At 33.4% G+C, this 27423-nt stretch overlaps 1 protein-coding gene and 1 pseudogene across 1 annotated transcript; both read right to left on the reverse strand.

Annotated features, from left to right (window-relative positions):
- Window positions 1-7950: 7950 nt before the first annotated feature.
- LOC149535880 (uncharacterized protein At1g66480-like) lies at window positions 7951-8641 on the reverse strand. Its single transcript, XM_089805153.1, has one exon. It carries the CDS (start codon window positions 8621-8623, stop codon window positions 8105-8107), a length of 519 nt encoding a protein of 172 aa, XP_089661279.1. The 5' UTR covers window positions 8624-8641; the 3' UTR covers window positions 7951-8104.
- Window positions 8642-8665: 24 nt separating this feature from the next.
- Window positions 8666-27423, reverse strand: part of LOC149535881 (putative DEAD-box ATP-dependent RNA helicase 29) — a 46299-nt pseudogene continuing 27541 nt past the window's right edge.

Raw genomic sequence — 27423 nt, forward strand, 5'->3', positions numbered from 1 at the left:
CAAAATGAATAAATGTACTTCCCTTCACACCATGTGAGATTTAGAAAATCAAGACACAGCAAAATAGTTGAGAATTAAAGTTATCAAACATAATCATAACAATGTTTTTTTATAATAGAAGGTTAGTCATTCCTTTGTATTGTAACCCTTAATATCAAGAGTTCAATCTAAGTTTCATATTTGGTATTATAAAAATTGAAGGTATTTAACTTTCTAGAAATATTGGTTGTAGAAATTTTATATTTAATTCTATTACTATATTGAAGACAATAATATAAGATCCATTGTAACTCTCCCACAAACATTTTACATTTTTAATATTGAGAAAATATCTCCTTCCCACGAGCTTCTAAAATAATATCTCCTTCCTAGAAAAAATACCTAATTTTTAATTTACTAATTCACTATTAATCAATATAATAAAATTGTTAAAGGATTATAGTTCAATGAATTGAACATTATTGGTAAGAATGATGGTTAGAAAAAATAATACCATCCACCAAGATTTTAAAAATAGTTTTATAAAACTATATTCATAATCACTTCACCTTATTATTAAATATTATATTAAACTACCATAACACCTACCAATCCTAAATTTATTGATTTTTTAAAACACTTTTATAAAGAAACTGCCACCCAATAAATATCACATTAAACTATATTGATTACCATTTTTTTATATAAATAGAAAGATTACCAACAAATTCAATTAAAAACCTTCAAACAATTGATTTTAAAACATCCCAACTTTAAATTAGATATATTTATGAAAGAATAAACTCAACTTTAATTATTATCAATTAAATTGCCAATATTCTTTAATAGCTTTATTTGCGCAAAAATTATGCGAAGCTTTACAAAATGTACCATTAGAGATTCAAAATTCCAGCTAGCTTATAGAGAACAAAACAACATCATCCATGTTTAGTGCTCAGTATGAAACACTATTCCAATAGGACCATTCAATGTTGTTGAGCCTTTATTCTGTAAAGATTTTAAAAAATGTTTTTTACAGATTATTGAAAATGTTTCTTACAGATTATTGCTTCTAAAATATAATTTGAAAGGCTGAGTTACAAAAAAGAATTTCTCAAATTCTAGAATTTAAACCTACGTTTTATTGAGATTTATTTATTGGCCCTGTTCAATTAATGGTGGCTCGCTAATAAATTTTTATATGTCACTTCAAATTGTTTCATAATTTCTTGTACGATATCTCCTCATGCAATAGTGGAGATCATACACTTAAATGTGTTCAGCCAATGTGTCCATGGCACATGAGATTTTTCAAATTGATTTTCAAAATAAAAATTAGAACACCGAGGAAATTTTTTAATTTTGTGTGCATTAAATTTTGGGAAATTCAAATGTGAGAATACCAGACAAGTAAAACTCTTCTTTCAGAGCATTGATTTTTCATATTAATATAAATAAAATGAGGATATTACATATGAATAGTTCACTAAGATGTGCGAGACAAAAAAATCTTAAATTACTTTAAAATCAAGAAAATACAGAGCTCTACAATATACCCCATGTTTAAACCATTTTTAATGACATATAAAAGAGTGTGTGACATGGTTTGAGTAGGTTGAAGGAGAAAAAATTTAGTTGCTTTTATGCTTGTAGAGTGAGTAAATGGATAAAGTTGTGATCAAGATGAAGAGAACCGTTGTTGCCAGTAATGTTGCATTGGAAATGATCACTGGTAGAATGCATGAGAATTTCTCTTTCGATTAATGTAACCCACGCACATGGCTGGCCCTATGCTCACTGATAGAACGACCACCATTACCTGCATCCATTTTCATCACCAAAATATTAGCTGCCATGGATGATTGCACAGATTTTATCCTTCACATTGTTAATGATCAAAAGGTAATTCGGATTGGCTACAATATTGTTCAACCAGAAAGTTGAGAAAACTTTAACAACTAATTGCTTTCATAATATTTGAGGTTTGAGTTAAAAAGAAGATGAAGACTCTAATTTTTGGCAAAGTTCTATTTCAGAGTTTCTATGAAAAAAAAAATATAACTTTGGTAGACACGTGTTTTTCAATGCTCAATTATGCTAGGTTTCAGTCTCAGTACTAGTCACCTAAATATCACAGTCAAATCCATAAATATGTGCTATTAATTAATCTAATTGAATCCATAAATTTTATTTAACATTGTTTGGAAATTTTGCTATCAAAACATTATTTTCACTTCATATTACTATCAAATTTTGAACTCTAAAAATTTCATAATCTTAACAATATTCTCTATTCATATTATAGTCAAACTAAGGAACATTGTTCTCACTTGATATCCAAGACAAATTTAAGAAATCTGAAAATTTGGTGGTTCTATTATTACTATCCTAATAACGTTCTCACTTAATATCATAGTCAAAATTAAAAAATCTACGATATCCTCACTTACAAAAAAATATCGCAGTCAAATTCAGAAATTTCTAAATTTTTACTGAATAATAAAAATCATATTCACATTAAGATGTCCGCAATGCTTTCACTTATGATAAATATCAATCAAATTCAAAAATCCAAAATGTTGTGATGTTAGTTGTCATTGTAAATTCTAAAAATATCATGCTTTTGACTGTGACCCTAATTGTAATTATAGGCTAAAATGTTCATTTCTTCAACTATTCTAAACTTATGGATTTGTTGAATATATTTTTGGGAAAAGGTGAAATCCTAACCAATCATCACTGAAAAATATTGCAATTCGACACTTTGAAAATTACTAGATCAAAAAATGCCCAGAGGAGTTTTGAGAAGGTAGGGAAGAAAAGGTAGATTATATTCACAGTAATATAATTTATGGAAAAAACTGAGTAAATGCAGGGAACTGAATTTGTTATCATGAAAAATCTTTCATTAGAAAACAAACTAAATCATACCTACATAAATTTCATGTGAGTAATGATATCTTCAACATTGCAATTGTGAGAAGGAAAAAAAAGAGGAAAAAGCACATCGTAGGTGAGTAGTGGTATTTAGCAGCAATAAGGTCATTGGGAATATCAAGAATCTACTTGTCTCATCCCATAATAAGGGCCGCGAAAAGAGTACCTACTCAAGGTTATTTAAAACCTTGAGTTTCACCATTTGTGAATGCAAATGAAGTGTTATCTAAAGTTGTGTAAATGCTTCCAGAAGAAACAAACCTATGTAAAAATGAAGAAATATTAGATTAATGTTCTTACCTTGTGTCGCGAAATTTTTTGTTCCATTTCCTTAGACCTGATAGCAAGATTAAATAGTAGAAAGAGTTCCTAGATTACTTAAGTTTGATAGCAAATGTAAAGAGGAAGACATAATTTTAAATAAACACCAAGAAAAAAAATAAAATTAGTATGGTGTAGAGAGAAATGACTCTTTCAAACCTTACATCAATTGTAAAATATCATTCTATCGATGTAACTGTTGTGTTTTAAAACTATCATCAATATATGCAACACTCCTTGTCTATTGCTTCAAATATTTAGCCTGAACAATTCGAGAGAGTTTGCATGTGCATCTAAATATGAAGTATCAATGACAATGTTATTATATACACACTTTGTAATGAAAGAAAATTGGAATGGCTCTTGCGCTTCTACAATTGTAAAAAATAGTGTAAAGATCTATATCTAATGTAACTTTATTTACAAATGCACAAAACATAGTGTAGATGTGTGGAAACACAATGAGCCAAAACCCATTATTATGCATTTTTATTTCAATATTTTTACAAATAAAAACACATGAGTATCAAGATCTTGATTACAAACATGATAACATGTGGCACACCCTAAGATCATGTCATCTGTCTTGCGAGCTGTTGTTAGACATGCACATACAAATATGTGTCTTCTTCAGAAATGTCCAAGTTTACACCTTAGAGCATCTTGAACATAGTGCAATAATTTTGATATTTTTGTACAAAAAAAATAGAAAAGACAACTAGAAAAAATTCAAATAATCAATCAAAAATTAAGAATTAGTTATATGAAAAATCACTTTAATAAATGTATTATTTAAAAACATAGGTTTAGTAGATTTTGCACTATTTTCGAGAACAAACTAATGGTAGAAATGCAAGTGAAAACTATAGTCTCCTACCTTACAATAGGGACTAATAATGAATTATGTGTGTGTGTGTGTGTGGGCGCGCGTATGCGCACATGTACACACAAAAATGTGTTTGTGTGTGCACATATGTATGTATACATATTAACACATGTAACAATTTTGATTACAAACATAAAAAGATGTAATCCAACAAAAACCATTAAGCTAGAAAAAGTGAAAGCGACAAAGGAGGATACAAATTGCAATGAAAAAGCAATATGCAAACAAGGAAAAAAGAAAAGAAAAAAGGCATAAAGAGTCAAAGCATCTAAACAAAAAAATATTGGAAAAAAAAGTTAAAAAATTAAAAAAGAAGAAGAAGAAGAAGAAGATATATATATATATATATATATATATATATATATATATATATATATATCCTAAAATATTAAATTTTTGACTAGATATGAGTACCTACATACTCAAAACTAGACATGGAATTTGATGGCTGTATTAGTCAATTTTTTACTTTTGAACTATATATGAAAGACTAAAATATTGTAAGACTGTATGAATTGATAGGCTAATTTTTTACATAAGAGTCAATATGACAAGTAAATTTATTAACAAACAATATTTAACATACATAAATGTGATTTATTAATATGCATAATATAGATAAATATATATTATTTTATATTTATATGTTTCTTCTTTTTCCTAATTTGATGATTGCATATTTATATTAATTTAGAAACTTGTCGAATAGAATATATTTTTTTAAAACTTGTCTTTTTAGTAATTTACAATATAATTGATTCTCAAGTTACAATATCAGCTTGTATCAAGAGACAATTGTCTTCTTGGCAACTTAAGTATGTGCTTCAATAAATTTGGAATATAATTGATCAGCTTCATGAGGTTACATTATCACACACATATAGAGAGAGGAAAATAGTTGCCGATTATCTTTCCAATTTAAGTTGCAATGGGATCAAAATTTTTACATTACAGGCTTCTGCATTCATTGAGCATTACAAAGATTTGTAGAAATTGATTTATAATGAGACAGTGAACTGTCAGTAGTAATTGGTTTTTACTCATATTTGCATTGATGATATTGTGGTGAATGCTCATTCTTTGCTGAGCTCCAGTATTCTTGCCGAGCTTTAGCACTTGCCAAGAGCCAGTACTTGCCAAATTCTAGTGCTTGTTGAGCAAGGTAGTGTGATGTTCTTGCCAAGTTACTTGGGCAAAGTGTTTACTAAGTGATCTCGAGCTTAGTGTTGACCGAGTTGTTTGATTCTTACTGAGTGACTCGGGTCAGTGATGACCAAGTATTTTTCAAGCACCAAGTGGTGGTGTGTTGACCAAATTCCTGATGGGTGCTTGTCGAGCAAGGTAGGGTGATGCTCTTGCCCAGTTACTCGGGTATAGTGTTTACCAAGTGATCTTGGGCTTAGTGTTGACCAAGTTATTTATCGTAGTGTCTTACTGAGTGACTTAGGTTAGTGATGACCGAGTGTTTGTTGGGCACCAAGTGGTGGTGTGTTGACCATGTTCTTGTCGGGCATCAAGTGGAAGTGTGCTAAAAGAGAGAGGTAGTGATGACCGAGTGGGGCAGTGTTGGCCGAGTGATTGGCTATCACTGAGTTGTAATCAACTGGCAACTTGTATGGGTCAGAATTAAGTAATGATTATTAATTATTCTGGCATGTGCGATGTTATGGTAATTCCTGCAAATTCCTTCTTAACTGCCCAATGTCATGTAAGCTGTTGTCGCTGAGGTACGATGTGGCTTCACTTTGGCCATGTCATTTTTTACACGTAGCGAGATCAATATCGAGATCAACTTTGTAATTTGTTCACAATTTTTTTTGATCCTTCTTTATGATCGACATGTATTTACATCAAGGGAACATTTATTATAATCCATGGGTACTATGAAGACATTTGCTTTTGGTTTTATAAATGGTGACAATGGCCTATTTAGTTTCATATATTGACAGATTTGAGTGATATTCGATGTACCCTGCTCAAAAATGTCTTCGCCTTTGGAGTTATGTACCAAGTGTGAATCATGTAATCAATTTCACTAGTCTCTATTGCCCAAAAATTATCGTATATGGATTAACCCCAATGTCAATGAAGTTGTTTTGCCCCTGTGTATTGATGATATGGTCATGAAAATGACGTTCTACATTAAGTCTCCTTCAATTCATCGAGGTATTTGGCAAGTTATTGATGAAGCAATTCTATGCCCTTCTGTGAAACATTTCCTATACCTATCAAATGATGTGTCCAACTTTCTTTTAAATGCTATTGATTTGTTATAGTCAATTCATTTGCTGGAAATTTTGGCGGCAAAAGTGCTACTTCCTCAATTTTGGAATGAAAATAAACTTACACATGCCATGCAACAGTATGATCTTTGGTCTGGACATGCATTAGTGGGTGGTCTCTTCCAACAGTATCAGTTATTAAGGCAACATTAATACATGGTCATGTTTGATGCTCTTTAGAAAGCCTTCAAAAAATAGAATCCCCGCATTATGAAATCTGCTCTCCAAACTACTGCACGAGCTTTGGGTCACCAATTGGAAAAAAGAGTTAGGCACAACAATTTTGCTATATTGGATTTGCTAAGCTTATCCAACTTTGACTATGAGATTCATGAAGGGCCTCCTTCAGGTGCTCTCCAAGAGTTTGGCTTTGATTTGCAAGATGGCATAGTCATTACTAATCAGGTGCATTGGCAGAAACCTCTTGTCACAGATGCTATAGTTGATGCTGCTACTAGTTCAAAATCAATTTGGCAGGTTGCACCTTTGACAAGTTCGATTTTTGGGTGGGGACATTCTCTGCAAATTGGTTCGACCTCAACTTCTGTTGATGTTGTTTCTTGTGAGGATATGGAGGAATTTTTTTATTTATTAAAGTTTTAAGGTATCCCATTTGGGGGACTTTTTGACAAATGACATGTTTATAATCATTTTGTATTTTTGGTCAAGTTTGGGACCTTCATGCCCATGCTGAAATGTTTTTGGAGTTGTCCCCTCATTTTGTAGTTTTGTTTATGTTCATCGATATAAAATGCTGTAATATATTGATGATTATTACTTGTACATATTGCGATGATGTTGAGTTTTCTTTTTGGCTCTTTCCCGGTTGAGCTTTTGAACTAGTTTTAGTAAAAATAATATATTCAGTGGCTCGCCTACTTTTGCCAAAAAAGAAACAAAAATTCACAATATTAGATATGTATTTTTATATTATTTTATATATAATTATATTAATTAAATTTTTTAAAAAATAAATATATGAACTTAGAAACTTACATTTTTATTATTTTCTAATTTATAAAATATTTAAATTTAAAATCATATATTAAATTATTTTTAACCAAAAAAATTGACAATTTTTTTTTAAAATATAGAGGTATCCCTGTGGTCCAACCCAACACTTAGAAGAGGCGAGACTAATCCTTTGTGGGTGGGGCAATAGGGTCGTATGGTGGTCCCACCGGTTAATTGTGGAGAGAGGTTTGAACCCGAGACATTGGAGGTAACCCACAGCGTCAGGCCTCCGCTCTCAACCTTTAGACAAAAAATTGACAATTTTACTTGTTTTATTATTTTCTAATTTTTAAAATATTTAAACTTAAAATAATCTATTAAATTATTTGTAAACTTTTAAAAAATTGACAATTAACTTTTTCCTTAAAATGAAAGCCCTTTACAAAATTTAACACAGGGAGGGGCCCCCATAAAATATGCTCGAAACCCAATTTAAAACATTATCTCTTCCCACGAACTCATTGTACGTAACTAGAAGACATCTTTTCCGATTGGCGATGGCGAAACATCATGTGCTCTATCCGACAAATCTTTTTCACAAGCGTGCTTTGATTCACTCAGAAAAAAGTAGTTGCAAAATTATATCTATGTAAACGACATGTTAACAGTAGGAAACGAATCCCTATTCAGAAACATCTCGGCGTTATCCAAGTTCCATCCCAAATTCTCTTCATCTTCCTTTCCTCTAGGCTCTCACCATTTGCTGGGATTTCGCACTACTGAGGCATGAATTCAGGATTCTTTCCAAACTCTCATCCCTCTCAATAAGCTCAGCTTTTGTTAACCGTACTTTAACCCGAAAAACTTCATTCTCTTCACTACTCTCAGAAATCGTTGTATCCGACGAGGGTTCACAATTCATATGAGAAATATCAGAAATGGATCTGCGCGCTAAAAGCATACTTTCAAGCCTAGACTTTGCATTGGTGGCTACATCAGAACTGACCCTTCTTGGCCGATTCTCTAACTTTCGCAATTCAACAAGAAAATAGAGCTTCTTAGGGTTGAGAGTGGCATATCCATCAAGAGGTTTTGCTTTAACTCCCATATAACGAACTGCTTCTGAATGCAAAACGACATGGCCTGGATAATCTGTGAGGATGTCATTAACTATGAGAGGCCCCTTCACCTTCAACATTTGCCCATCTAACTTCATTATCTTAACACGCCCATGATGCCCTCTGGAAAAAACTGCGTTGCCCATCAAGTCTAATTTGTGAAGCAAAATCTTAAAAGTTATTACATATTATGTTTGCTGTGTTATTTGGGTTTTATAGCCGTATCGATACACACCGACAATTTCGTGGTCCATTAGAAAAACGTGTTTATAAACAGGCGTGAGATGATTGTTAGCCTCGGTCAACAATGAGCAACAGTGATTCAAAACAGTTTTCCCAGTCTGCGTCTTTAACCAATACAGTGTTTTCCCGAGCCATGACTTTTCATTAGGCGCTATCATATAATAATTTTGTGTGACAACTTGAAAGAGAGATAGAATATAGACAATTTTGGTCACGCCTTAATTTTTTGAACGACTAATGTTGCATGCACTACATATGCTTTTCAATGATTTTGAATATCAACTATCAAGATATACAATAAAATGGCAAAGAAAAATTGGTCCTTGTTCATTTATAGGTGTACCAAAACTGAATCTCGTTGTCATATGGAATGTTCAAGGAGTATAATATTATGTATAGTCAAAAGATCTATATAGGGTAGACGACAACTAAACCATTGGGCATGATGAACAACTAACTAATATTTTGAAAGTGTTTCTACTAAAAAAATTTGCAAAATAGCCAAAATAAATAGGTTACACTACATGACAATAAATAAGTACTGGATGATGAACGATACAAATATTTTAATAGTTTAGGGATCCATAGTGGTAGTATAAGAACTCTATGAAGTTGTACACATATTGAGATTATAAATAAATAAAGCATATGAAATGGAAATTTATAAACAAATTTTATCTATTAAAATATAAGAAAATTGATAAGTTGCATGGAGTTAGTTAATTTATGTCATAAATTGTAGTAGGCTGCATATACAATGTTATTCTATTATATTATTTCCACACCATGAAAGCTTTGTTATGAATATTGATGCTTTCGAATAACATAGTGTTCTTCAATTCACAAGGTAAGTCAAATTCAGTTGTTTTCCTAATATTTTTCATCTTCAATTTATCTAACTTAAATATCACTAGAATTATTTGTTCTCAATATAAGTGAGAATTTAAGATCCACCAACTATTTCTTTGAATATCAAGGTTTGGTCATGTAAAATAGTATATATCTAAGATAACATAGCCATTTCAAATATTCGATGAGAGAATTAATTAAGAAAAAATGATTGCCAACAAAGAATCAATACATAATACACCTTTCTAGGCTACCTTCCAAATGGTAGATTTCTTATGTAGGAATATTAAGTGGATTTTTTTAAAGAGAGTAATCTCCCAATTTGATATGCACCCAAGCAATTCTTAAGGTCCAAATATATATTCTATGAGGGACATCAAACAAATTTACATGGTCATGACTCTCTCTCTCTCTCTCTCTCTCTCTCTCTCTCTCTCTCTCTCATTCATTCAAAAATGGGAAATTATTGTAACACTCTCTGTACCATGAGCATGAGTTTAAGATCATAATCATACCAAAATGGGGGAAAAATGTAAAGTTAGTAATTATATGTAATTGGCACCCTGGAATGCCCAAAAATTGGACCAATTGCCAAAATAGATTTTTATGCAAACTGAAGATGGAATCAAAATTATATTAAATTCTCAAAATGATGAAATCAAGTACACAAAATGTATTCCAAAAGCCAAACCCCAAGGGAATGATGTCTAGAATGTTACAAGAGAGGTTGAACATCCCCTATTGCCAAGAAAGATATGTGATTCACACATCCAAGCTCTTATCAAATGTCATTCACAAAAAAATGATGCTCAACAATGAGATTTTCACCCCCTATTTATTCTTTTTTTTCACTTTATAGAAGGAACTAAAGCATTAATTAATTGCAAGTGCTAGAAGCTTCCCCTTCCCATACTTAATGCATTCTCTAGAAACTCTTCCCTTGCAATACAATAATTAATTGTGCTTCTAGAAAATTCAATTACTAGAGGCTTCCACCTTTCTAATAATTAATACACTCTAGAAGCTTCTCCCTTGTAATACAATAATTAATTAAATTAATTAAATATAAAGTCACCTTTTAATTTTTATTTTATTTAATGACTTTATAAGAAATTAATTTAATTTCCTCTTATGCTCCACTTAGACTTTGGAGAATGTGAAGGCTAAAAGATGGGGTCATTATAGTCCGCCCTCCTTGAAATTGCTTGTCCTCAAGAAATCTCAGTCCTATTTGCTATAGCACCTGCTCACTCTCCCAAGTAGCATCTTCCTCTAGCAGATATCTCCCTTTGACTAAATATTCTTTAATCAACTTGCTTTGCAAAGTCCTTTCTCTAGTATCCAGAATAGCCTCAGGAATTAATATGAGTTTTCCCTCCTCGTCTAATGGTGGTAATTCTGCTGAAGGCACAACTCTCTGGCCGATGTCTTTCTTAAGCCTTGACACATGAAACACATTACATATCCGACTACCCTCTGGAAGCTCAATCTCATAAGCAACCTTGCCCACCTTGCGGATCACTTTATAGTGACCCTAAAACCTAGGCTTCAACTTCTCTACTCTACTTTTCTTGAGTGATGACTGTCTGTATGGTTGTAGCCTCAGGTAAACCATATCCCCAACCTCAAAATTGCACTTTATTCGGTGTTGATCCGCATAAATTTTTTGCTGATTTTGGGTTTGCGGTATATTCTTCTTGAGCACCCTCAAAATATCCTGACTATCCTGCATCCATGAAACTAGGTGCTTCATAATAGTATAGTGCCATGAATGGAGTCATCTTGATGGACATATGATAAGTGGTGTTATAACAATACCCTCCCATATGTAGCCATTCGACCCAAGCCCTCTGTTGTGCAGTCACATAGTTCCTCAGATATCCTTCCACCCATTTATTCACAATCTTTGTGTGCCCATTTGATTGTTGATGATAACTAGTGCTAGGTGTAAGATTTGTACCACACAACCTAAATAGTTCCTACCAAAAAGTACTCATGAATTTACTGTCTTGATCACTGACAATGAAACTAGGTAACTCATGTAACTTGAATATATCTTGGAAGAAAAGATCGGCCACTTGTGCTACTGTGTAAGTGGATGGAATAGCAAAGAAGTGAGCAAACTTCATCAACTGGTCAACTATCACATAGATGCAATCTTTCCCTTGTACTCATGGTAACTCGGTGATGAAGTCCATAGAAATACTTTTCCATTTCCTACCTGGAATGGGCAAAGGCTGTAACAACTTTGCAGGATGTGTGTACTCTCCCTTATTCTGTTTGCAAATTGCACAGTCCCTAACATGCTTCTGAACATCATCCTTGAGCCCTTTCCATGTAAACCACTCATGGGTCTACCTGTAGGTCTTAAAGACCCCTGGATGTCCAGCTATAGGTGCATCATGAAAAGCCTTCAATATTACCTCTCTAAACTATGATGAAGGAATCAAATATATCCTACCCTGATACTTTATCAATCTGTCCATCACCACATAACAATCATCATGTATGGTGCCTGCAACTACTCTAGAAGCCCAAGTGTCCCTTGCATACTCTTCTATGATCTTATTTCTCCAATCTCCTATAATCTCAGCTAGAGCACAAATATGAGGTCTCCTAGATAAAGCATCTGCCACCACATTCTTCTTACCTTTGATAGAATCAATGTCAAAGTCATAGGCCTGTAACTTTGTAATCCAATTATGTTGTCTATAATTCAAATCACATTGGCTCATGAAGTATTTGATGCTGTTGTGATCAGTTTTGATAACAAACTTTCCCCCAACTAGGTAGGACTGAAACTTATCCAATGCATGCATTATAGCCAACATCTCCCAATCATAGATGGAATAGCTCCTCTCCACTCCACGAAGCTTCCTACTCTAAAAAAAAATGGGATGCTTCTCCTGTATCAAGATAACCCCAATCCCATCTCCTAACGCATCACAATGAAGCTCAAATGGCTTTGTGAAATCTGGTAGAGGTAGTACTGGACATGATGACATCACCTTCTTGAAATGATCAAAGCTTCTTTGAGCTACCTCTGTCCATGTAAAGGCCCCTTTCTTGGTAAGGTCTTTCAAGGGTGCAACGATCTATGAAAATCTTTTAACAAATCTCCTATAAAATCCACAAAGACCAAGGAATCCCTTAAGCTATGTAAGATTCATAGGAGTAGGCCAATCAACAATAGCCCTAATCTTTTCAGGATCTACTTGAACTCCATCTGCATTGATGATATGCCCAAGGTATAGTAGCTCAGTCATCCCAAACTCGCACTTAGATTCCTTGGCATACAACGACTCTTTCTCCAAAGTGGACAGCACCATCCCAAGATGTTGTAAATGCTACTCCCAAGTCTTGCTAAAGACTAAAATGTCATCAAAGAAAATCAAGACAAATCTCCTAAGCTACTCCCTGAATACCTAATTCACACAACTCTAGAATGTAGCAGGGGCATTGGTTAGCCCAAATGGCATAACCAAAAACTCGAAGTGGCCATAGTGACACAAAAAAGCTGTCTTCTCAATGTCCTCCTCCCTCATCCTGATTTGATGATACCCTGACCATAGATCAATCTTTGTAAAAAAGCATGCACCATGTAACTCATCAATCAACTCATCTATTTGTGGGATGGAATATCTGTTCTTAATGATTTTCTTGTTTAATGCCCTATAATTGATGCACATGCACATCATCCCATCCTTCTTCTTAACCAACACTACTGCTGAAGCAAAGGGGCTCTTACTAGGCCTGATATGCCCTATTTCCAACAACTCCTTAATTGTCTTTTCTATCTCATCCTTATGTTTCTTAAGATGATGATAGGGAGTAATCATGACTGGTTTGGCTCACTCCTTGATCTCAATAACATGCTCTATCCCCCTATCAGGAGGAACCCCATGCAAAATCTCACCAAATACCTTAGTGTGCCTGTTAAGTATCTCCTGGATATCTGGTGGATGAATCTTCACCTACTCTTGTGAAGTTGGCATAGTGAAACATTCTGCTACCTACTCTATGTTATTATGCCAAAAAAGTCTCTGCATTCTCCTTAGGGAAACTACTCTACAACTCCCATTTGAAAGTCCTCTAAGTACAATAGTTCTTCCCTCATGCTGAAACTTCATCTCCAATTTTTCTAGGTTAAGTGTGAACTCTACTAATGAGGCCATCCATACCATGCCAAGGATGACATCATAGTCTCCCATGTCTACCACATAGAAATCATCTTCCAATTCATAGCCATCTCCAAACCTGATATGAAGATTAGATATCTTCTGAGTGCATAATAGTTTGTCACCATTAGCTATCATAACTCTAAATCTGGTGTGCTCCTCAGTCTATAGACCTCTCTTAGCTACCAATTGTGCATCTATAAAATTATGTGTAGCCCCAGTGTCAATGAGCGAGATGACTTTTTGCCCTTGGATAGTACCTTTGACCTTAAATGTGACTGCCTTCTAAGCCCTAGTTAATCATGCTAATGACTTCTCATCGTCAAGAATACTACTCTCCTCTATAGTGCTATCCTCATCTGAATCAGAGTACTGATCCTCCCTCTTTGACTATGACTCTTTTGCTAAGAAATACTCCATTTGATTTGCCTTAGCCTTGAGATGACATTTATGAGATAGATCCCAAGGCTCTCTGTAATGAAAACATAACTTCCTTTTTATTAAATCATTGAAGGTGTCATTATCCAACTTATCTCTTTTGGGCTGATCATCCTTGTGAAAAGGTTTTTTGTCCTTCTCTTGTACTTTTTCATATAAGAATCCTTGTGCTGAAATTTGCTCCTAAATGAAGAAGGTGCTAAGTCATAAGCCTTTTTAGTGGCCTTCTGCAATGTAGCTGGGTCATGCCCCTTGACCTAACCTCATAAGGGTTTTGAGAGTCCATCCATAAACAACACTACTAACCTCCTTTCTGAAATATCAGTGACCAACACAACTAACCTCTAAAACTCACTGATCTACATCTCAACTGATCCCCATTGCTTGAGTTGTGCCAACTCTTTAAACTATAATTCAAGATCCCTGGTATCAAATCTTTCTATGAGCCTCTTAGTGAACTTCTTGTAAGATGTGATCTAATTATATCCCAAGGTTACCATGCCAGGGTGCCACCACTCATGTGCTGGTCCATCCAAGTGAATAGCCACATACTTTATAGCCTCCTCTTTAGGCATAGGATTTACCTACAAGTATGTATCCATCTTCTGCACCCAAGCTTGTGTGGTCATCTTCCCTGAAGCATCATAATAAGGTAAAGAAAGTTTCCCAACTTTCTTTCTTAGCTCAAGGTTTTGACTTCATCCTCCTGATCTAGGCATGTGTCTCATCCTTAGGTCCAAGTAATCTCTAAGAGAAATGTCTGCCTAAAACTCCAGTCCACTAGCCTCCCAATCCCTCCTGAACTGATCCTGTAACTCTATAGTTTGCGGTTCATTAATCAGCTGAACTGAATTTCTAGGTGGGAAGGTGGGTAGAAGAGACCTTGAGCTGGTTGTTCAAGTTGGGCATGCAACATGTCTAAAGTTATCAACCTCATTTCCATTGTTTTTATATCCATTATTACCATTAATGTTGTCTCGGCTTCCATTATCATTGCCCCTATTATTGTTGTTTCCATTGTTGGCATCAACTAGATTAATATTGATGCCCATCTATCTAGCCATTAACTACAACATCATATCCATTTGCCTATTTTGCTCCTGTTGCATCATATCCATTCACCTATTTTGCTCTTGCTGCATCCGCTGCCCCTCCTCCAATGTACACAATAACCTGAATATTACATTTTCTTGATCTGGACCGATATTCCTATCATCTTGATCACCCATACTGTTGTCTTGTTCAAAGAATATCTCCTCTGTGTCTATATGACTAGATTTTATGTCGCTTTGCATGGATGAACTACCCTATTTGTTCTGCAAGTCTGAACTTCTACTTTGTCTTGCCCTGGTATTGCAAAAATTATAAAGCCCTTGCTGCATGCTCAAACATAGATGCTGAAGATCTTCACAGGATGGAAAGACTTGTAGCTTTGATACCATTGTAATGGGCACCTTGGAACACCCAAAAATTGGACCAACTACCAAAATAGATTTTTATGCAAACTAAAGATGTAACCAAAATTATATTAAATTTCCAAAATGATAAAATCAAGTACAAGAAATGTATTCCAAAGGCCAAACCCCAAGGGAATGATGTCTAGAATGTTACAAGAGAGGATGAATGTCCCCTATTGCCAAGAAAGATGTGTGATTCACACATCCAAGCTCTTATCAAATGTCATTCCCAAAAATCTGATGCTCAACAATGGGACTTTCACCCCCTATTTATTCTTTTCCTTCACCCTTCTAGAAGGAACCAAACCATTAATTAATTGCAAGTGTTAGAGGCTTCCCCTTCCCATAATTAATGCATTCTCTAGAAACTCCTCCCTTGCAATACAATAATTAATTGTGCTTCTAGAAAATTAAATTACTAGATGCTTCCACCTTTCTAATAATTAATACACTCTAGAAGCTTATCCCTTGTAATACAATAATTAATTAAATTAATTAAATATAAAGTCAAATTTTAATTTTTATTTTATTTAATGACTTTATAAGAAATTAATTTAATTTCCTCTTATGCTCCACTTAGACTTTGGAGAACGTGAAGGCTAAAAGATGGGGTCATTACATTATAACAACTTTTTTACAATTCACACTTATTTTTGGGCCCTTAATTTATTGTGCCTTCTCATAGCTTATTAAAAGACTATTTTTAACTTTCTCACTACAATACTATCATCATATGGTCTTGTGATAAATAGATCCTATCCAATCAATTTGTGAAGTCCAAAATGATATTTTTTCAAACCATTTTCATCTAGACTTAATCAACATTATATCCTTGATCTAGTGCCTACTCGATTTAAACATTATCTATGATTATTAGAAATGGAAATGAAATGTATTAAAATGATGTAAAAATACCTTTATGTTGATCTCATATTGGTTTTGACAAGTGAGTGTCAACACACTTAAGCTATTTACTTAGTTCATGTTGAACAAGTAGTATATGTGGAGCACAACATGTATATTATAGAGCATGCCGAGTCCACAGTGAGTGCTCAGCCACTCATGTGCCAAGTCACTCAAGTGTCAAGTAGATAGTGCATGCTAAGTGATTTAGGAGCCGAGTGAACTATGGATGTCGAGTGATATAGATGCTGTGTCACAACAAAGAGGTCAGTATATGCCAAGCGTCAAAGACTTCAGGTGCTGAATGCAATTACATGCAACCAATTAGAAGAAAGGAAGGATTAATCAAAAAAATGGATGAATCTCATATTTCATAAGGTAGATCATATTTCATGGTCAAAATATTGTAACCTTCATTAGTTACACTTTATTATTGTAGTAGTGAAGATTTGTGGGTGTCATCCCCACCCCTATTTTAGCTTCTCACTTGGAGGGTTTTTGGGTAATCATATCTGGTGTCATATGTGTGCGAATATTTACTTTCTTACATGATTTAGATGTATGTGCTTTACATGTTATTTTAGTTTGCACATTGAATGTATTTGATGGATGTGTGGTGAAAGTTCTATGGGTCTAAGTTTAAACTACCGATTCACCCCCCCCCCCCTTAGAAGTTTACCTTTCCTATTGTAATTCCAAAACTTTAATATTGAAATCATTTACAACTCTTGTACTCATTCAAGAAACACCATGAGAATTATAATATTATTCAAGATCATTTTGAGAAACCATACTCTAAACAACATTTGGAAGACCACGAGTCACAACTTAGAATCCACCTTTTATAGTGAGATAAATACAACCAATAGAAGACCAAGAGTCATGAGTTAGAATTCCACAAAGGTGTCCCTCTTTGGAATTGAACTAGGGTCTCCACAGTGAGAACTCATTACTTTAAGCAACTAAGCTAAATCCCTTGGACATGTAAAAAGGACATTCCTAAATAGGAATGAGAATATACATGTAGAGTTGAAAAAGGTTGAGACAAATATGAACCTAGAGGAGGTAGGATACAATTGGGACAAAAGAATATCAACATAGAGGAATTAATTTTAAAGAATGGTTTTACAATATCCATCTAACTAATCAATGTAGTCACCTAAAAAAGATTATGTAAGAAGTAAATAGTAAGAACTATTTACTCAAACATGTCCCTTAAGTGAAAACTATTGGATACAATAATGAAATGAAAAAAAAATCAATGATATATACTTGGTGGAAATATGAGGTAGGAAAGGTTACTAAGAGGGGAGTGGTGAATCAAGAACCAATAAAATTTCTAATCTTATTCCATCAATTAATCCTTCATTAATATTATGATCTAATTGCATGCATGAATGAAGGAAATAAAATAAACATTCATAGAAATTTGACGCAAGATATGGTGACCTAGAAACCTTCCAAATAGAAACTAAAAGTAGGGTGGGAATGGTACACAAAAGTTTTAGTACTGTAGTATAAAGTTGGTGTGTTGAGGCTTACAATTGATCATTTATGATGAAATGCCCTATTAGGAACAATAAGGACTGCTAGGTCCACCTTGTGAAAGGATTTACAAAATATTCAATGAAGTATGCACTTAGTAAAGAGATTTGTCAAAGACTATTAATTTTACCCTATTAAAGGATTTAATTGATATTTGATCTGCAACTTTGATTTGCTATTTGAGATTCCTTTGAAATGTGAAGATCACGTTGCTATGATAGATAAATCTTTGTTGTCACTTATACTACTGGTAGCCTTCTTAACTCACACTTTCTTTTTATAATCACTTCATACTTACTTATTTGGATATGATACAATTCATTACATATATACCAATCTAAATCATAATTCATCAAAGTTGGCAAAAACATAAGTTTCCATCAAAATCACAAAGTTGGCCCAATTGCTGATGGGTAAAAACACAAACCTATGTCACCCTTTGTGATATCTAAATGGGTTACAATCTAAACACTTTTAGTCGAACAGGTTTCGGTCGAACATGTTTCGACCGTACAAACATGGCAGGTTTGCCCATTGACTTAGCATTAATGGTTTCAACTGAAACACTTTAGGCCGAAAGTGTTTTGGTTGTAAACCTGATGCTTTATATTAATGCCAAAAATCACTTTTTGGCTATCATTTTCACTATAGCAGTTATGAGATTCTTGGAGAGTGGTTAAGGCGTTTTGGCTATAACAGGTTAGTGGTTTTTTTTTTTTCATTTTAAATTTTTTAAAATTATTTTTTGATTAGTAAATGTTAATGGTAGTCAAATTAATTCCTTTTTTATGTATTTTATTAGTGAATTATTTAGATTTGTTAATTTTTTAATATATTTAAATTATTTTTTAGATTTGTTAGTAAATTATTCAAAACAAAAGCAAGAATGTAGTCAAACATTGGGTAAAAATGTAAAAAAATATTAGGTAAAATGTAGTCAAACATTAGGTAAAAATGTAGAAAAATATTAGGTAAAATGAAGTCAAACATAAATTATTTAGAAGTAGAATGTAGAAAAACATTAAGTAAAAGTAAAAAAAAATTAATTTTTTTATTTTCAAATTTGAAATTAAAACCTATCATTAATTTCTAAAGAAATATACAACACTTGTACATTTATATGAAACTTAGAAACACTATTTTAGGTAAAATGTAGTCAAACATTAGGTAAAAATGTAGAAAAATATTAGGTAAAATGAAGTCAAACATAAATTATTTAGAAGTAGAATGTAGTCAAATGTTAGGAAAAATAAACAAAATTAACTTTGTTATATTCAAATTTGAAATTAAAACCTATCATTAATTTCTAAAAAAAATACAACACTTGTACATTTATATGAAACTTAGAAACACTTGTACATTTATATGAAACTTAGAAAAATTGTTTAACCCTGTAGCTAAATCAAAATCTAATTTAGTAAAAAACTTAAGTTACATGTGTACACTTAGTTATAATTTAATCAAGATTTAAAAAAAAAAATCTGATATACATGTACATGTACGAACATTTATTTTTCACATTTGCATGAGCACGTTAAAATACATTAGATATGGTCTCTAAGATAATTTATTTCAAAATACATGTACATGATAGAACAACACCATACATTTAATGTTGTGTATTTATATACGTATGTTTCAAATTAAATTTAACTTTTAATTATTTTAATTTATACACTTGTATGTTTATATGTGTATATATATATATGCATGTGCAGATCTCTAGATATTTATCAGATTTTGTCTCTCATAGCTTCACACTCATATCCTCATACATTATATATATATATATACACACATTATGGCATCTAGTTTAGGGGGTCACACTCCCACATCCTCAAGGGATGCTAGTGTCCATAAAGGGGGTTAGAGTGCTGAGTCTGATACAACACGTAGACCCACATCCTCTACTAAGGATAAACAATAGTTATTTAGAGATGCACTTGCTAGATTATCTCGTGCTATAGAGGTTCTAGACTCCTTGCCTTCCTCTTCTACCACCCTTCCTAATAGGGAGAAGATTGTAGCAATGCGAGAGGAGTTGTTTTGTATGATTCTAACCATTGAATCATACAACCCTTTTGATTATACTAGTATTGAAACATTTTATTCTTCTCTATCTCACAGTGTCACTAGCATTGTGAAGTATAGATAGGCTGACACTAAGGTCTCTACTACCATGGTGAAGACCATGTTTCCATTTTATATAGATAGAGCTAGAGTTAGAGGCTACTTTATAAAGAAGTGTACTGATGAGCTCATTGCACCATTTATATATACTCACTAGTTGGCTACTCACCATAGATGGCCACAAAAAGATGAGTTCCCTCTATATTTCTACAAATAATTATTTTTAGAATTTCATTAACAACACGATGTCTCTCAGGTTTTGATCAATTTTTCTCCTCAAAAATCCTTAAAAATCACCTCTATATTTTTTGAATCAAGACTAATGTTCTTAGTATCAGGATTTTTTAATTTATCTATAAAAAAAATTGGATGGTGGTATTTTCTCCACAAAATATCATCGTGTCTTGTCCTAGATCACACCTATAGTTGCTAGGGCAACATGCTACACATGAGTTTGCCATTTTTTCCACTAAATCATTCTTTCAAGTTTTTGCCAATTTTAGCAGATGATCTCGAAGGGATAGCTTTGTTAACCAACATCACGTCACACAAATTCTTGGTCATTAATATTTTGCAGATCAGAGGTGGGTCTCAACAGCAAAAAAATGTTCTAATGAGAAAGGGGTAGCCTTATTTGTATTTGTCACCAAAAGACATTGTCTTCTGCAAGGTAGTTAGTAAAATGACAATTAAGGGGGGTTATTAAAAGATGTAATGTTTTGTGGTTTCTTGTTGGACATTAATAAATTTATCTTATCTTAATGGTCATTTTTTTGTCCTTGTTAGTTTCTATTTCCATCTTTAGCTCACAATTTAAAACATCATCTTTGTAAATCTATTTAAGAAACCTTTGTCTCCTTTGTTCAATACAATGTCAATTTACCATAACATACATTTGTAGTGATTAATATGCCAACTTCACTTCATGTTGCAATTTCCTTTCCATGCATTTGCAGCCAATGAAAAAGACACCCCCATATATCCCTCACACTAAAAATAAAGAATTGAAAAATGTGGGTGAAGCTCAAATTTCCTTTGGCCTACTATGTTTATTTGCTTTTTTCTTCTCATTCTATAAGTAGAGCTCTTGCCCAATTCTAAAAGTCTAAAAATTAACATCTTAGTAAAGGGCCCATGCAAGATATTTAAAATGATATATGCTAACTCTTGTATCCTCAGTACAATGGATGTAAATTACCATTCCCCTTTTTGGAAATTTCACATGTTCCTGTTGCCACCTTTCTTGATTGCTATGGATTGCATATTATTTTCAAAAAATGGAAATCAAGATAATAGAAGCCAGAAGTTTAAAGGGATACAATAGTAGTGTATCCCACAAATCATGACAGCTATTTTTCACTTTAAATAAGTCACTAGCCAATGGTAGATAGTTTTGATTGCTTGGGATAGGATAAAACACTTTTAATGATGAGGTTGAACATGCTTGTTTCAATAAGGGTTGTAGCAATTTGTACTTTGTATTTTCATGTAGCAAAATCTCTCTACAACTTTTTTTTTGTCTTTGTATCAAAATTCAAACATTCAAAAAACATTTTTTTGTAATAGCCCAGAAGTTTGCGACAAAATTCATGCACCAAAAAATTCTTTTTATAATATCCCCAAGTTTCTAAAGACAAACATGAGTGATTTCTCTATGCTCATTAAGAAAAAGCCACCACTTACTTGAAAATGAGCAATGCTAATGCATTTTGAATGTTTAGTTCTGTAATATAGACCTGAAGCCTTAGCATGCTTATTGGCATTAAGCCAAATGTTTCTTTGTTAGCCATGACTCAAAAGTTCCTTGACAGATTTGAAATTGAACAATACATGCATGATCACCACATTAAAGTTTTAAGAAGAGACTTAACCTACAACATATGTAAATACTAATAGCAGTCTAACAAAATTTTACAACATTCTTTTTTAAAATTATGTTTTCAAAGATTGTTTTAAATTGATCATGTGATTCAAAAATATGTGGAATGAATAAAAAGCTTGAAAGTAGAATGATCAACAACACACAAAAATGGGCAAAACAAGCCTTGTCTAAGTCAAAGTGTGCCCTAACTAGATGAAATTGTATCCTGATTAGATGAATAGCCTATAACATATTCTTGCAAAAATATGCAATCATCTAAAATTGCATCCAGATGGGTTTGCATTAGAAGTGTTCCATCCCCCAAATAATCAAGGTGAAAATTAAAAAATCCTACCTGCCTTTTATTCTAGATGTTGGAGATGCTTTTAACGAAGAATGAGATTTCTATTTTTACACATTTCATTGAATTTTTTAAAAATATAAGCCATAATTTTAAGCAAAAACTAGTTAGCAAGTATTTCTACGATTACTCATCAGCAAAAAATTCAGGCAACTACTTGTCAACATTTTAAAGGATGGTTTGCACAACCACTTATCAATTTAGTTTTTATTCATCAATTAGTTTCACTTTATTGATTTGTTTATGTATTTCTCATTATATCATAACTTTGGCTTCCTCAGTCTCTCTAGATGAGAATGACAAAAATTGCACCGTAGATTAATATGATCGCACATAAGTCTGGCTAGAAAACTTATATATCTTGTTATTGGTTGGGAAAATAGACTTTGTAATTTTTACACAATGCTGGAAAATATTGTAATTTTATGCTGGATAATATATGGTGCATTAGAATTTTGTATGAATTTTTTTGACATGAAAATGTAATGTAAAAATATTTTTCAAATAGAACATTCATTTCCTTTTCAAACGGAATGGAACACATCCATAACACTATAAGTAAGGGTGGAAAAAATGCATAAAAAGGATATATGTTTAACCTTACAAAATTAGTAGGCTAATATTCTTTGAACACACCTACACATGTTAAGATTGTAACCTCCATATCATTATTAAAAAATTTGTGTCAAAAGATACAAGGTTCTAGTTCTTTCTAGTAAAAAGCAACTATGTAACACCCAATACTATGTATGAAACTTTCTGATATAATAATACTACCTAGCAAACAAAAATCATGATATTAGTTGAAAGGGTATGACAAACACCTCCATGTGCTTTGCTTTTGCTTCTTCCCCTTTAGTCTCTAGAATAGTTTGCTTAGGCCTGCATTCAACTCAATTTTAGTTTAGAGCATATTCTAGTCAACCTCAAAAAGGACCATGAGATTACAATATCTTGTTGCAATCTAAGAATTATAAATATTAGAAAAGTAAGAGAGTGAAAAATTATAATAATATGCAAAAATCACAAGCAACCAAACATAACAGTCCTACACTCAGAATGCAACTAGTGTTCTCTTAAGAACAAATAAAAGCAATAGGTTCAACGATGAAATTTCTTTTTCTATACATTGATTTTAAATTTCAAGGAAATGTTGGTTAATTCAATCGATAGGACAAGCTCTCTAATCTGAAGTTTTTCTACTGTACATTCATTCAAAAGAACGCCATATAGATAACAAATTTAGTCCCACATAAGAAGCTTGACTTGTATGAATTCAATAATAGAGCAAGTGCTTCCTATATGTAAGCTTAGCTTGCCTAAATTTTTTCAACCGCTCTAAGAAAGATAGAGCAATAGTCTCATTGCTACTAATTTTATTTAAAAAAAGTGGATGTAGCCCTTCCTAAGGAAAATCCTTTGCCCTTTTAACAGACTCTCTTGATGTAGATGGCTTTTGTCTCAGAATATAATGAATATGCATTCGCAGATGCCTTCTTCAAAGCTCTAGGTTCATTGGACTCATCTAATTGCTCCCATATTTTTTTGGAGACTAGATCCAACATAGATTGTGGAAAACATCCATAAATGGATTCTCCTTTGTCAACCATTTCATTGATCCTAGAAAAAGCTTTCTCTCTATCACTTGTAACCTCATCCTCTGTTGGCGTTGGTCGAATAGGTTTTGACAGGAAAAGATGCAAGTCCAAAATATACGACATGTCTTCTGATGTAAAAAATGATTATGTTGTGCCAGTTTGAGTAGCACGAGCAACATGACCTACTCTATGAAAAAAAATTTTAGGTTTAGGAGGAAAATCATAGTTGACCACATTATTCAAAAGTGGAATATCAATACCTCTTGTAGCAACATTTGTTACAAGTAATAACATTGTTTTCCTTGCCCTGAACTTTGCAAGATGAATTTTACCTACAACTTGATCCATATCACCATACACAATGGATAGTGCGATTCCTTCTACTCTAAATAATTCATTTAAGAATTCGACATGGTGCTTTATTGCAACAAAAATTAATGTTTGTTGATTAGTACCAATCTGCTCTCTTACTAGATGCAACAATGTAGCATATTTATCTTCCTGTCGCAAACTAAAAAATGTATGTATGAGATTGGGGCTAATCTATGAGAAATATAAATTAAAATCAATACTCACAACCCTAAAACTAAAAATTTTTCTTGGCACTTAAAAACTGCTCAGCACATGAAGGTGCCGAGTGCTAGTTTTGCTCGGCACTTGAAGTGCCGAGTCATAGATTGCTCGACACTTGCTCGGCACTTGATGGTGCCAAGTGAAAGTCAACAGGTGCCGAGTGAGCTCAGCATTTAAAGAAAAAATTGCTTGGCAATAATGGATGCGGCTCCAACTGAGAAAATTTATAACTTAAAAAAATTCTAACGTGAATACTTTCACCATTAAAACCAAAGAGCCAAGCTTTAACCTTTCAACCAAATTTCTCAAATGCAATGAATAGAAGAGGAAGAACAATAGATTCAAGTATGCTTACTTTCTTTTCTATTCAAATGAGATTTAAACTATTACAAAATATGGGAGCATTCGACTTCAACCAGAAAACTCTAAATTAACCCTAAAATGGTAAAACTTCAAACTTCAATAATCTTTAAACTTGTAGCTCTAATGGCTGCATACAATGGTGCTTGGAGAAATCACTGCTTCAACAGGTTGAAACCAATAAACTACAAACTTATAGAACAACAGGAAGAAGCACGTGCAACTGCAAGCATGAAAATGATTCCTTCTATCTCTGCAGCAACTAATCTGCTGATCAACTTTTTCCTTCTTTCTTTGCTCTGCAACTTCTGAGCTCTTCCTCTCTTCTCTTTGTCTAGTCGAATGAATCTAATCATTGGTTTTTTTGTCTTTTGACCTAAAATGCTTTTCCCTCTCATTTCCAAATTTGAAAAATCTCACCTACCCATATTAATTTTTTTGGCTATTCTGCAATTCATCAGGTGGTAGGTTTGGCTCCAGGGGCAAGACAACCACCGTACTAAATATTCCAACACTCCCCTTTTGTCCCGAGCCAAACAAAAAATAAGGATCACAGCTGATCCACATAAACTACACCAAGACACTCTCTTAGGTGTACAAAAGTTCCAATGCCTAATGGCTTTGTAAATATGTCTGCTAGCTACTGCTCAGACTTGCAAAATTCCATCTTGATATCCCCATTCTCCACTAATTCTCTGATGAAGTGATATCTAATTTCAATGTGCTTGCTTCTACCATGGAAGATTGGATTCTCGGACAATATAATTGATGAGATGTTGTCACAATAAATTGTGGTTCCATCCTCTTGCCTTTCATTCAAATCTGTCAAGATCCTCCTTAGCCAAATTTCTTGACATGCTGCTGCATTTGCTGCTATGTATTCAACCTCTGCTGTAGATTGAGCAACAATAGGTTGCTTCTTGGATGCCCATGAAATTGCACCTGATCCCATGTGAAACATGTATCTGGAAGTGCTCTTCCTATCATCTATACTTCCAGCCCAATCACTATCAGTATAACCCACCAACTTGAAATCATTATTTGTAGTATACAAAATTTCAAATCCCTTGGTACCTTTCACATACCTTAGGATCCTCTTTCCTGCTTGCCAATGAGAATCCTTTGGTGTTTCCATAAATCTAGAAATCAGACTTACTGCATGCATTAGGTCTGGCCGAGTTGCAATTAAATACATTAAACTTCCAACCATACTCTTGTATAGTGCTGGATCCACTCTCTTGCTAGAGTCTTCCTTGCTCAACTTCAGACCTACTGCTCTTGGTGTTGGAGCTTCCTTACTCTTCTGCATTTTAAATCTCTCCAAGATCTGCCCTGCATATTTTTCTTGAGAGATGAAGATGCCATCATGTATTTGTTTTACTTCTATGCCTAGAAAGTATTTCAAGAGTCTTAGGTCTATCATTTCAAATTCACTTTTCATGGCCTCTTTAAACTCACCAATTAGAGCCTTGTTATTTTCAGTAAAAATTAAGTCATCTACATACAAGACAACAATCAATACATTACCATTTGCTGCCTTGATGTAAAGAGTGGGCTCACCATTGCTTTTGCTAAAGCCATTTCTCATCAAATATGAGTCAATCCTACTGTACCATGCTCTTGGAGCTTGCTTGAGCCCATAAAGAGCCCTCTTCAATCTATATACCTTGTGTTCTTCACCTACAACTTCATAACTAGGTGGCTGCTCCACATATACTTCTTCTTTCAATACACCATTTAGGAAGGTGGACTTCACATCCATTTGATATACCTTCCACTTGTGCTGAGCTGCAATTGCTATGACAACACGTACAATTTCTATTCTTGGAATTGGGGCATATGTTTCATCATAATCTCTTCCATACTGCAGTTTGTAGCCCTTGACTACTAGCCTTGCCTTATGCCTATCAATTTTTCCTTTAGCATTGCATTTGGTCTTATATACCCATTTCACTCCAATCACTTGCTTCTTGGGAGGCAATTCAATTAGCTCCCATGTCTCGTTTCTTTCTATAGCATCTATCTTCTCATCCATGGCCTTACACCATTTCTTCTCCTTAATAGCTTCTTCAAAATATATTGGATCACTATGAGAAAATAATGCAAAATTAACACTCTCATCATAATCTTCATACCTTTCATCTTGGTATATCTCCCTAAGACTCTTGGTCTTTCTTGGTAATAGGGAGGAGAGTGTGGGATCAAAATCTTTGCTATTGCTACTTTGTCGACTAGCTTGGTCTTCACTATTACTCGGCACTGACACTTGATCATGCCTAGAGGAGCTCGGCAATGTCTAAATTTTCTTGCCTTTTCTTCTATTTGATCCTTCTTCTTGTTTTTCATCAGCATCTTCTTCACTCATAATTGGCACTTTACTTGAAGTGCTCGGTGACTCATCAGTTGGGCCATATCAAGACTAATTTTTAAGAAATTCCACATCTCTTGAG

This window comes from Cupressus sempervirens, chromosome 10, assembly GCF_028749045.1.
Source record: "Cupressus sempervirens isolate cs-2001-9-10 chromosome 10, ASM2874904v1, whole genome shotgun sequence".
NCBI classification, from domain to species: Eukaryota; Viridiplantae; Streptophyta; class Pinopsida; order Cupressales; family Cupressaceae; genus Cupressus; species Cupressus sempervirens.

Excerpts from the sequence above, each read along its gene's own strand:
- LOC149535880 (XM_089805153.1), bottom strand. The coding sequence starts at position 8,623 with ATGGGCAACGCAGTTTTTTCCAGAGGGCATCATGGGCGTGTTAAGATA.